Source organism: Varroa jacobsoni, unplaced genomic scaffold (genome assembly GCF_002532875.2).
Source record: "Varroa jacobsoni isolate VJ856 unplaced genomic scaffold, vjacob_1.0 scaffold_748, whole genome shotgun sequence".
NCBI classification, from domain to species: domain Eukaryota; kingdom Metazoa; phylum Arthropoda; class Arachnida; order Mesostigmata; family Varroidae; genus Varroa; species Varroa jacobsoni.
The window spans coordinates 80,969-93,723 of NW_019213650.1; the positions used below are offsets into that span (position 1 = coordinate 80,969).

General features: G+C 37.5%; 1 protein-coding gene across 5 annotated transcripts in view; it reads right to left on the reverse strand.

Moving 5' to 3' along the window:
* Wdr62 (WD repeat domain 62) overlaps window positions 1-5,327 on the reverse strand; it is a 71,524-nt gene extending 66,197 nt beyond the window's left edge. For 4 of the 5 annotated variants that reach the window (XM_022838139.2, XM_022838143.2, XM_022838138.2 and 1 more), the window contains exon 1: window positions 5,028-5,327. In XM_022838139.2, coding sequence (XP_022693874.1) covers window positions 5,028-5,291 — 264 coding nt within the window. In that variant the 5' untranslated portion in view covers window positions 5,292-5,327. The remainder of the gene's footprint in view (window positions 1-5,027) is intronic. The other variant, XM_022838142.2, reaches the window with a different exon arrangement.
* Window positions 5,328-12,755: the final 7,428 nt, after the last annotated feature.

The window sequence follows — 12,755 nt, forward strand, 5'->3', positions numbered from 1 at the left end:
ATATATGTATACAGTGTGATATTTATATATCAAAGTTCCATAGGATCAAGAGAAAGAAAACAGGAGCGACAGTTATGAGATACACTTAGGAAAACCGAACCTAGAACATCATGGACTTACAACTCATCATTTACATTTGCTAATGTCGTTGATGATACGTGCGTGTATTCATATACACGCAATTTATCACCAAGAAAAGGGCTATTTGATCGTGCATGCACTTTCCTTTACTTAAATCGAATGTAAAACTTTATATATCCAACGACGGTTTTTTAGAGGAAAAAGCAAGTGGATAATTCTAGGCGGTAAACGTTCAAAACAAAACGCTCGTCTACATGAAAGTGAATTTAAGGCGGTGTCATTGATTATCTATCTCAGCGGCTAAGTTTGCTAGTGGTGCAAGCTGTTCTAAGTAATGAATGATAAATGACTAGTTAAGTATATCTTTTGAAAACGGTGCCACTGATTTCCGGTTGCATATGAAGACTCTTATGAAATTCTTCCTCTTTTCCCGTTTTCTTTCCCGTCACAGTTAAGGCGCATAATACCAACCTATATAGCAAGCTGATTTGTAGAAAGTAAATGTTTTATACAGGCGCACATAGAACGTAGGATCGTAGGGACTCTCATGTTAGTCTTAGAAAACAAGGTCATTCGTCAGCGCGAAAGCACCCTGAGTAAAAGTAATAACATCCAACACAATTTCTATTCGATAAACAAGCGCCTTCAGATTGGTGTTTATTATAAACAAAAATTGCAAATTCCATTCTGTGAATTATGAGGGATTAAATAAAGAAAGTAATGCTTTTAAATTTAAAAGCGATTCCAGATAACGTGACCACACTATAACATATTATATAGATCCTTTACAAAAGCTGGCCTTACCCTCTACAGCCGTAGGAGAGGTACCGTTTCCAACTAGGAAGCCTCATTAGGGTACATAATTAAGCTATGGAAAAAACTTTATAATTCCTTAGAAAACATAGTAGAAAGGTTTAGGAGTAAAGTGCTTTTTATTCACTTTTACTTTGTTGCTAGAATGACTCGAACCGCGTATGAAATCTCCAAGATCATACGACGTGAAATTATACACTTCGTTCTGTGAAACTATGTCAGTACGTTATAAATACTATAAACAAGATCATGTTCCACGCATATATATATATAAAGGACACAAGGACCGATCGAACGCGGTCTAATCTCATCGTCTGCTACGCGAGACACCGCGGACGAAACAGGTATAAACACAGATGTTTAGCTACAATAGAATACGAGAGACGTACGCTCATAATGATCATGATTGCTGCTTGCTTCAGTGGTTTGTTAGTTTGTCACCTGGCACAAGTGTTTTTGGTCCAGCGCCACTTTTGTTCCCCGTTACTCTCATCCGATGAATTTGTCGGCTGTGTCCGCTGTTGCTGGCGGCAAATGGTACGATAATTTCTTCGGCAATCAATAGCAGAAGGTGCATGATACTAGGTAAATTATGATCTAATCGAGGTATCAAAATTCACTGCTTTGAGCTTCTAACGCATCAGTTAGTTAACACGTAATACGAAAAGCGTATCATACAAAGGCATAGGCTATATATATATATATATATATACATATATATATATATATATATATATATATTTCTCGCGTTGTTACATCTTGTAGAATCTAATGTATGAGTATCAAACATAGAAGAAGTTCGTATTTTCTGTATAGAAGTTTGTTTCTCTTCATGTTTTCCATGTCACGACTTCCTGAGGAGAGAGCTTGCTGCGTCTATAACCATTATTTTGTGCGTTAATTGTTCATTAATTTTACCTATTCTATTTTTAGCGTTATACGATTGAATCTCGTTCGTGCATTATATCAGCTTTTGTATCTCCGTTTCATACAAATTTATTATGTTGGACTCACTGACCGTGGGAGGGGGTAAAGGTGATGCTTGTAGCACTTGGTTCGCCATATACGACGAGCCACGCGTCGATCAGTATCACCGCAATTTCTATCACGGGACGGCGCGTCACAATCTGCGGATTGCGTTATATTAAGCACGTGCGGTTCTATGTATAATTAGAAATAACTCTAACGGCATTAACAATGTCCGTCGGAGAATTCCATTAGAATACATTATGAATACTCGGCCCAGCGAACGATTGATATATATATATATATATATATATGAAGTAAATCATACGATTTATTTGATTTAACTTTTAAGTCTGAATTACTGAACTCCTTGACATTCACTCAGTTCTCAAGGGGCATGTGCCAATATGAAGCCTTTGCCTATAATTGGGTCAAGTACTTTTCCTTCAATCATAGGTAAAAAAGTCTTTCGATCTTGTACCACAAACACGTTCATAATTATGTAGGGAGGACTTTTTTTCTTCAGTTTTTAGCAGTTGATTATGCTCGCATCGAGCAGTGCTTGAGTAAAATTTGAACTTAGTAATAACGACGCGAGCTCTGTTTGTCAACTTAATAGACACCGTTGTTACCACGACGCCATTTCCAAAGCCAGCAGACCAACATATTCGTCCTAAAATACCCTAGGTGTCTTTCTTTCAATAGGTTACCAAGGTGAAAATAAGTCTGCTTGCTACTAGAACTATCTTTTTTTTACTCATTCTGTTGATTACAACTCTCTAACCAAGTTTTAGGTATCGAAGATCGGATAGTTAAGTGAATTCAGTAATAATCCATAGCTATCTTTGTTAACTGGTACTTTTCCTTTGTAATAAATATACTTACTGAATATCCCATGCGATAACAGTGCGCTTTAGGTCAATTTTTTCAGTATTTTTTATCGCCTAGTATACGACTTAACATATCCATCTTTGTGCCACTTGTTTGTCCAGAAAGGGCCATGCATTTTATGTCCTCCGAAAATGACACTTGATGCTCCTCAGAGGCCAAAAATAGTTAAAACATCCCGCAATGATACAGCTGTTATGCTATTGTCCTGAAGGTAAAAAGGGTCTGCCATAGATCCGCTCGTGAAACTGTTCCATACCATTTACCCTTTCAAGCGTTACTTGCTTGATTCGGTTTCTGCGATTCCGTAACATATCAGTCAAATTTACTCTCCGACTGGATATAAATAACCGCGCTTTCATAAATATCATTGGATCGAAAAGTAGTACATTTTACATCTTTTAGCTTGTTTTTCACCAAATTCACAGGAGAGCGGATTAAGAAGAGTAGGAAAAAGCCGCTAGACATTCTGTTCTACAAATGCCGGGAATACGGGTACTGACAGAGAGGCAAAATTTGTAGAAACTAGTCTGATAGAACTTGAAAATAGATTTTTCGGAACCCTTCCAGTCACGACCGCACATACTCGTAGTGTACGTCAAATCCTTTCAAAATAAAAAATCTTCTTAACCTGAGTTTTTTGCATTTAAATGCATCATCGCAAAAGTGTTGAGAATTTTTAACAAACTATTGCTCTTTCAAACGAAAACAAACAGCGATGTGGATAAAGCGGTTTATAATGGCCATATAAAGAAGCATTGCCCGTATTGGTTTGGTCAAACTCAAGCGATGTTAGGTTAAACCAAGATTTGTGGAGGTTGTACGCCTGCTAAGACGGTATTAAGACAAGGACGGGAACTTAAGACTGGAAAGGCCTCGTTTCCGACACCGCAGGGCATATGCTATTCGATGCAACCTCATACTTTTAGATTCATTAATACTAAAAATATTAACATTAGTGATTAATGTGAACGGATTTCTGATGTAACAATTTGCCAGCACAGAAGAAGTTCTGGCGTATCGCATCGTCTTACAATGACAGGTTGCATTTGACACATGTCATACAAGGATTAGCTTTTCTAGATAAATATAGTGTCATAACTTTCTGTTAAAATTATCCTTTAATGTTCGATTGATTTATAGTTTAGCATTACCTCCTGCAGCTTGAAAAAACCATACACTTGGCGCTCTGGAATGAACCTTTTTCAGAAATAGAGGATCCTTCATTTAAACAGCGCAAAACATGCTCCTCCAACTAAATAGATTCAATTAGTATCACCATGACACTCGGGCTCTTAATGTATATCGCACTTTATTTCAATTTAATTATAATAATTGATGTTTGTTCACTTTTTAGAATGGCCATGAAAAAGAACATTAACAGTATAGAAAAAAAAAATTGGCTTAACAAAAGACCCAATAATTTCATATATATATATATATGTATATATCTGTATTAACCTGATTTTTTACATGTATATGTACTGCAATTTGAAACAAACCTAGGCAGTTTTTGGAAACGTTCCTCAACAAAAAATTCGACATAAGCATGCTACACACGGTTAATCTACTAAGCTAAAAATACCACTGATCTTAATAGCTGCTAAATAGCTGAATTTACAGGAGTGTAAATAGTTTGTAGTCGAGGTCTTCGGATTAGCTCTTTTTTTAGATAAGTCAATGATCTCTTTGTATGTCCAAAAATTTCTGACAAGCTTAAAGATTTTTTGGGCAAATATTGACATTTTCCATAGTTTTTAGCATATCATGTAAGTCTGATCCATTTTTCTTATTAGCTTAATAGTATTCTCCATTAACTATAAATTAAACAAGTAGTTCAAAAGTTTACGAGCATTTTAGGTATATTTTAGCTGTACTTTTTTACGGTTTATGATGTCAAAAGTTACTTAGGTTGATTTTCTATTTGTTGAACCTAAATCTATTGCATTTACTGAAAATGTTTGGAGGAAAGGTCTTGATTTTTAACGATTACATAATGACATAAAACGAGAAATTAGATGAAATATTGAAAAATCTAAGCTTTAAGGAATTGAATAGTGTAATATGTAGCATGTGTATTAAATTTTTTTCATTATTTCTTGAACTATAGAAGGCAAACCGTGTAGTGCCTGGACACGGTACAAGAACCTGTTGCAAGGCCAAAAATAGGCTGACACCAGGCCAAAATCAACACAAACGAAGACAAAATTCTGTCGCCTTACCATTTAATGAAAGAGACTGAAAAAAACCATTAAAGTGAGACCGAACACAAAACTTACCCTCTCAGATAGTGGAATGACATCCCGACCCCTTCGGAGGGTCGGTGCTCGAATCACAGGAATTGACGAGTTCTGGCTGTTCATGTTGTTGATGCTATTGTTGCCACTGCCAATGCTCATAGCAATGTTATTTTCCGCTAGCGACGTGGAAACCAGCCCTAAATTTGGGGGGTGTCCGCTCTGCAACAGTGATGAAGAGTTATCGGTATGTTCGCCACTGCTCAGAACAGCCATCCCAGACGCACCCCCCAACCCACTGAGCATCCCGTGTGTTCTGTTAACCGACTTCCAGGAGTGACGATCGCCGTAATATGTTCGGTCGAGGTGAACCCCCGAATCGAACGGAAGTCTGAAGAGAAGCGCCTCCTAGAAAGGAGGCGCTTGTGTAGCCAACACAGTTTGTATTGTAGAAATAATCCGTCGCTCACACAGAAGCAGGAAGCAACGAGGCAGATGCCACAAGGGGGCTTGATGTCAGCTTCGTCTCCTCATCATGTGAACTGGATAAATCTGCAGAACAGAGAAAATAAAAAAAATCAGGTAAATTATAGTTGTAGGGAAGTCGAACAAAATTCAACTAAGCCCGTTCGTATGTAAATGTAAAATCACGAGACTCGTAGGTATTGTAAAGAAAACGCATTCGCGCCAGATCTACGATAGCTATTTAAATTGAAACTCAGCATACCATAATCAAAACATGTAATTTTGGTAGTATATGTACTGACGTGTGATGTCAACAAATAATCCTAAATAGATCATTATAAATAGATTGTTATTCTAGCCACTGACACGTTGGTGCATGGCGCATTTCTTGATGAAAAAAAATCCTATGCTGTGCTTTTTTCATAAACTCAAGTTCTGTATTCTTTTCGAATTTGTGACGCAATAAGTGTGAGATGTTATCATAAATTAAAGCAGAACTACCGTAAGTCTGAAAACATGTTGCTGCGACACAAAATGCTGATAATACATCTTCCAGAAAAACATTCTTTTCAATCAGTCCGCTTTTCAAAGAGCACTAACTCTATTCACGCGAATATGTGTACTGTTTAACAACAATTGTAAAGACCTACAAAAGTTCAACACTTGAAAAGACTAGAAACCCAATTTTAAGGACTTGAATAGAATAAATCTTGAAACTACTCGATAGCAAAAACATACCTACAAAACAATCTATTCGAATTGAGGCGTTTTGGCCCGCTTTTTGTCAGAAAACCAGAAACCGGCCGCCACATTAAGAGTAGAGTAGTTTGTTGCCAATCGGGTCGTCTTGATAAATCCTACAGTCGCTTTTTCTCAGATTTTTTGCACCTTTTAAGCTATTTAGGACCCTTGGATTTTTGGAATCTTTAATTGGTAAACTTTGTTTGCCGCATGTTTTTGTATTTCGTACAATGATATCGCTTTACCCAAGGCTACTAATACAAATTAATTCGCGAATTTGAAAAGGAATTATTCGGAAGCCCTTCTAAAAGGCTTAGACACCGAATTGCAGCTGTCGTAGAATTGAACGAAAATAAGCCGTCGATAACAAATGCTTGCGTCATACAAGCAAAAAAAAAGAATCCAACTGTTTTCAATTAGGTACAAGCTTATCAGAAAGCTACATCAAAATCCTTGAATTAGATAATGGTAAATGGCAAAGGCTCTACAGGGCTAAAGTCTATACAGGTAAGTATCTTAACAACTTGATGTACGCATTTATGTAGAAGGGATCGTTAAATAATTCGTCGCTAGCCAATTTGCTTGACACTTAATCAGCCGTTTCTTCAAATGAAACAACTATATTAAGGCCAAGTATATTAAGTAAACATTAGCATAATTAATTTTATTGACATGTATATGCAACTGCCATTTAGATACCTTAGATAAAAGATCAACATAGTACCTATGAGAATAACATCCTACGTCTTTTAAGATCGTCGCACAAGTCACAAGAAAAAAATGTTTGATCGATTATTATTATTGTTTTAGCAATATTTACACACTCACAACTACACAATTTAAAAAACTAAAAAATTTAACGGAACTTCAAATACAATTTTCAAACATACCTCATTCATCCTCGTCACCCATGGGTTCACATCTGCTAACCGTACTGACCTTTTTCTTTTTTCAGGTACTATCAAAAACCTATATTGTTACCATATTTCACACATAAATAGAGACGAAAAATGGTCCTGTTTCCGTTTTTCAGTGAATTATGTACGACTAAAATATATAATAGTGCTAATGTATTAATCTAACGCTTATAGTACGTTGGAGTATTCGGGGCAAGCAAGATAATTTGGATGTTTAAGAGTCTTAATAGGCGCACTCCTGTAGCGACTCACTGTGCTTAGCAGAAAAAATTCCATGTGATTAACAAACTTCTTGCTAAAATAACTCAGACTAGTATAAATCTATCGATGTACAAGCTAGAGATTTCATCACGTATTGTTAAATTCTTATCTAGGCTCGATTTAAAGAAATATTTAAAGATCGTCTTCACACACAACGTCGTTACGAATCCCAGTCGAGGCTGTGTAAACTGATTGTCAAGATTTGACCCCACTCGTATCCTACATTCCTGAACAATTTGTTCTTAGCTAACGTAGGAATTTCGTATAGACTAAATAACAGGCATAAAAAAATATAATATCCTTATCAAAAATTTTTACCAAAGACTGAACATCTACCGGGCCTAAACCTGTATCAACCAGTTTTGACATAGATGGTACCGACCGGAGACCTGCTGTGTACGACAAGTCCAGAGAGAGCTATACGAGCATATTTCTTCCAAAATGAGTCAATTTTATTGTTTGTATATATATATATATATATGATTCTAACTTTCGAATTTTATTTACAGGCTTAGTTATTTTATTTTAGGTTGAAAGATGCATAATTATTATCTATGGCCTTCCGCCACCTGGAGGGTAACGGTTTTGTTATCCCGCTGTAGATATGTACATTATAGGAGTTTATGAACTCTCAAAAGACAATTTGAACATCACACTGAACATTTATCGAGATTAATGTATGTGGCAGATGACAGAGAGATTCTTCCTGTAACTTTTTCATCATCTCTTGCAGTTATTGACAGTACACGTCGTCCTTGACCGACAAACCAGAACTTGTGAAGGTGTGGTGGAAAATAGTTGCATTAGACCATCAAAAAAAAATCCACAAACGTTCGCAATTGTATGTTTGTTTTAGGTCGACGTACCGCCGATCTAATTATATCTACCCAGTAATGTCACCATCGACAATTATCGCAGAAAATCAATTTTTGAGCACAGGCCACAATTTAGTACAATAATATGTCACTGTTACAGCGTGGCAGCAAAAAGAAGCAAGCGTTTTTGCGTTTCTGTTTTTGATCCTCCCTCAAATCATCATAAGTATCAATTTGTCCAACATTTTACCTTGTTAATCCAACTGAGGATAGCATTTATATATATATATATATATATACTTCCACAGACATTTTAATGTTACAATGGCATTAAATTCTATCCTCTATAACTTTTTATATTATATATAATATATATGATATTTTAATTATATTTCCCAAGTTGAGATCTGAAATGATTATAAATATAATAAGGTAAGAAGGCGGCAGTCAAAAAATTGCCTGATATAGCCTTGATTATGATCAAGAATGACACGTCGTTGTAGCTGGATTAATTACTGGAGGGTTGCGTGGGCAATCATCAGCACCAAGTTTGTCCAGTACCCAAAATACATCGAGCGGACGCCGCTTCTTGCGGAATAATATTTGTTGTTGGACATACCTTATACGACCAGCCCCGAAATAAAAAGCCAAAGTAATACACTTGGTAAAGCAAGCGCAGCTGGTGGAGACAAACCTGAATAGTGTGTAGCAACGATGATGGTCGAGAAGTTTCGGTAACGGCTGCGTCAGTGGCGGAAAAATGGAAAAGCGTCTCGTCCCGTTTTCAACCTGATGTCGTCTTTGTCGACAGCAGATTCCAGCTGCCGACAAACGCCGGTCGACGAACGGTGAATCATAAAGACGCCAGGGCTGCGACCGGCGTCGCACAAATGGCAAGAAAGATCCGACTCCCCAAGCTGTCGCCGCTGCTATTTGCACCGAATCCTCTCTTCTGTCGGAAAAGCTTGCACCTGTTCGCTGTGGGCTCTCCCTCGACTCCTCCAACTGTTCATACGTGTGTTTGTCTTTTGTGGCCACTGTTCATGGGGGTTCGCTTTGTTGCGTGTGCGTATCGCACTATATGAGAAAAATTTCACCCTTTCATATGCCTACTGCATATGCTGTGTGCATTGTTGCCCAGTCATGCTGTGCTGCTGCGTTATCCTTTTGCCCGCTTTCTCTTTCTCTTGCCTTGGGATTCTCTAGAAACTCTCAGGTCAAAAACAGAGTCATCGTTGGGGAGTCAGCAGGGAAATATATTCGTGACCGCTGTGACGGCGTTGATTACTCTTTCGTCAGTCAACGAGTACCATGGTAAAAGCCAAGCTCTTCGTAAGCGGTTTGCGCTTGTCAAACGGTCGCACAATTCCACCGACCAGGAGCAGAATGGGAGAATCGTGCCGACCCCATGAAAGACCACAAATACGGTCAATGTAAATGTGAGATAGGATGTCTCTATCTAGAGAATGTCTCGAGCCCCGATGTAACGATTGAATTGTATGCGCACCTAGACAAACATTACGCATGAGATGAACTTGTGTGGTATTGAGCATCCAGAAAGCCATTAGTAACAGATGAGGAAACGATAAAAAGAAGTTACTTCGGGATATTTGAAAAAATGCCGGTAATAGTTCAAATGTAGAAATGAAAAGGATTAGGCATGTACATATTTTCAATTTATAGATCTTAAATGTATACATAGTGCAATCCAAGGAATGCAAACTGATTGCAACTGAATTTAGCTACGCGTACGATTACTTGGATGTAGACTGTCGCTGTTGTGGCTCAGCAAGAGTTATATTTAGTGTACCGCTAGATACCTATTTTTAGGCGGCCCATTTTTCCAGCAAGACTGCTGAAAGCCGATTATAGTAAATAAAACAAAGAACAAAAAAGAAAAACATTCGTTTTAATATTTGTTGTGAACGGCTGTTTTGACCAAGGACTGACCATCTTGGCAGGCAATTTTCAATTCAGACAAAAAAAATTAGCAGCTACTCACGCAAGCTACTGCATTTAGCAGTGGTTCGACAGCCCTGCGCGTTAGCTCTAGAAAGATCTGACTGTTTGGTTCACACGCTAGTGCCGTATATGTGGGTTGTCTTGGTTTTTATGTTACGCACCAATGTCGTAAACCCAGTAACCGAGAGAAGAAAATATCTGTGAGGTTTTTCTTCATTCCAATGTCGTTTCAACTGTAAAGCTATCTTTCTGGACCCGTTTAACCCAATTCGTTTCATAGGATGTAGACAGTCGGTCATACTGTGATGCGTACCTCAACGTATGGAAATCCATGTGCTCCGCTCCTCATTATTGTATTATCGGTATCATGTACGTGATCTCATCTCATTTTTTCTGGAGCCGACTGAGGAATGCTTTGCCCATATACTAACCCATGTAAACTTCCTACTTGAACCAATATCAAACAGAGTAATCGAACAACAACGATATGCGCGTGGTCACAGTTGTTGCTCGTATCATATACTCCAGGTATCGTTATTGATGTCATCGAAAACGCAAAGATGCGTTGGTGTATAGCAGTTCTGACTTTGTCATGATTAGGCTGGCCAAAGTCAGCCCACTTACTGAGACCATTTGTGCACCTCAGGGGCTGTCTTACATAAGTAACTCTTAAAAATATCATTTATTGGTATTTAGTGGTGAAAAAATTCGCTAAGAACAATTGCACTTGGCGCGACATCAATTTGACTGTACGTTAGAAAGCACTGCTTGGATGACGAGCACCATGAAATAAATGCCTCTTGTGAAGAAAATGATATTGAATGGACGTAGCCGGTTGCCGCGTCCGACTGTTGGCGCCAAAAGTTTAGCGACCGACCTCCAAAATGTCTTGAAATGTGAAATCCGGCTTCTGTATAAAGTTACCGAAATTTACGGCACGTGGCAAGTTCCCAAATTTTGCTTCAGTACGGAATTAAAGTCCCTCACTCTACAGATAGTATTAACAGATAATGCAATAACGTCGCAACATTAAGACGATCTGCTTCTGTATTTATAGAACTTCTGCAATGTTTATAAATGCATTTATTTACTCGGCCTACTCCTGCTTGGTGCTGCACATTAATAGTAACATTCTTAAATTACAAAAATTGATGGTTTATCTTCCTCTATCGTCAACTATTGTTGTTATCCTCACCTAATTAATATAATGAAAGATACTTTATTTTGGACCTTCTAGAGCAAAGTGGATCGTTTTTAAAGTACGACCCATTTTTACAAGACATGAAGCTTCAAATATGCTATCACACCACTACATCATGTGTTTTACGAGGAGAATGCAGAGCACGCTTGACACGTATATCTAAAATAAACTCATTTTGTTTTTCATGTATTAATCACGTAGACAGAAACCATCTTCTTCCTTACGCTTTTAGGAACAACATGTTCTACTCAGAAATATTGAATAATTATATGGTAGGTGCCTCTTTCAGGTTAGTTTGGCTAAACATCCATTCAATTTAAGGTACTATTAAGACAGAACGTATAAAGATGCCGGAAAGACGATTTACGTGTTACTGTAAGCATAATATATCGTCAGTAATCACTTATATACATTAGAGTCGTCACTTCTGCATATATATATATATATACCCATGTGCCATATATACTCTTCGGCATCTTGTTGTATCTTGCGTAATCTACCTTAACGTACAAAATATCATAGCGGCATCTTCTCAATTTAATTGGTCTTAATTAAAGCTAACAGCTCTAAAAATCTATCGGCATTATACAGGCCTGCCGTTATTTTCATCATCTATTTAGATAGCTTTCTGCATTATTGTTATTGCTTATTCTAGACTTTCTAGATCCGTTGGCGAAAGTCGACATCCGGAATTTAGAAAGACATCATATCGATTTCTTATCCCATTCTAATCAGGGTCCTTTCATTGCAACAATATTTTTTTTACTTGAGTTATTGATGAACAATAATCTTTCAACAATCACGTGATCAGTGCTGAATACAAAAGCGATGTCCGCTAGTTTGGCTAAAAACCTTTCAATCGTTGAAATTTTTATAGATTGGCAAGGTAAAGAAGTTGGTTTTGTGACCGAAGACAATGGAGGACGTAATCGCATTTAAATGTATAAAATTTTTCACAAAATTTTGCAGACATACATAGATAACTTTCGTTAGATGTCTTCATGCTAATAAAGAGTAACATTAGTAATCATGATATGAGTAACAGCCGTAATAATCATTCGATGAGCACATGTACACAAATCTGGGCTATATCGTTTCTTCAAGGACTATAACGCACATATTTGCTCATGTTAACGCTCCTGGTAATATAGCGACGTTATCACCCTCCGCTGCTGAACGATGGCCGACTCTTCGTTACACACACATGGGCCACTGATGGAAGTGAACATATTTATATATATGTATGTATAAATATATATGCGTAATATGCCTTGCGTTTATAGAATGGCGTACTTACAGCCTATTCACTGTTATGCATCCTTAAAGGTTGCTGGGGTATAGTGTGAAAGGGAGCAAGCCATTTTGTGCTCGGGTAACACTGATGCAGACAGGCCAATGACGGTAGTTT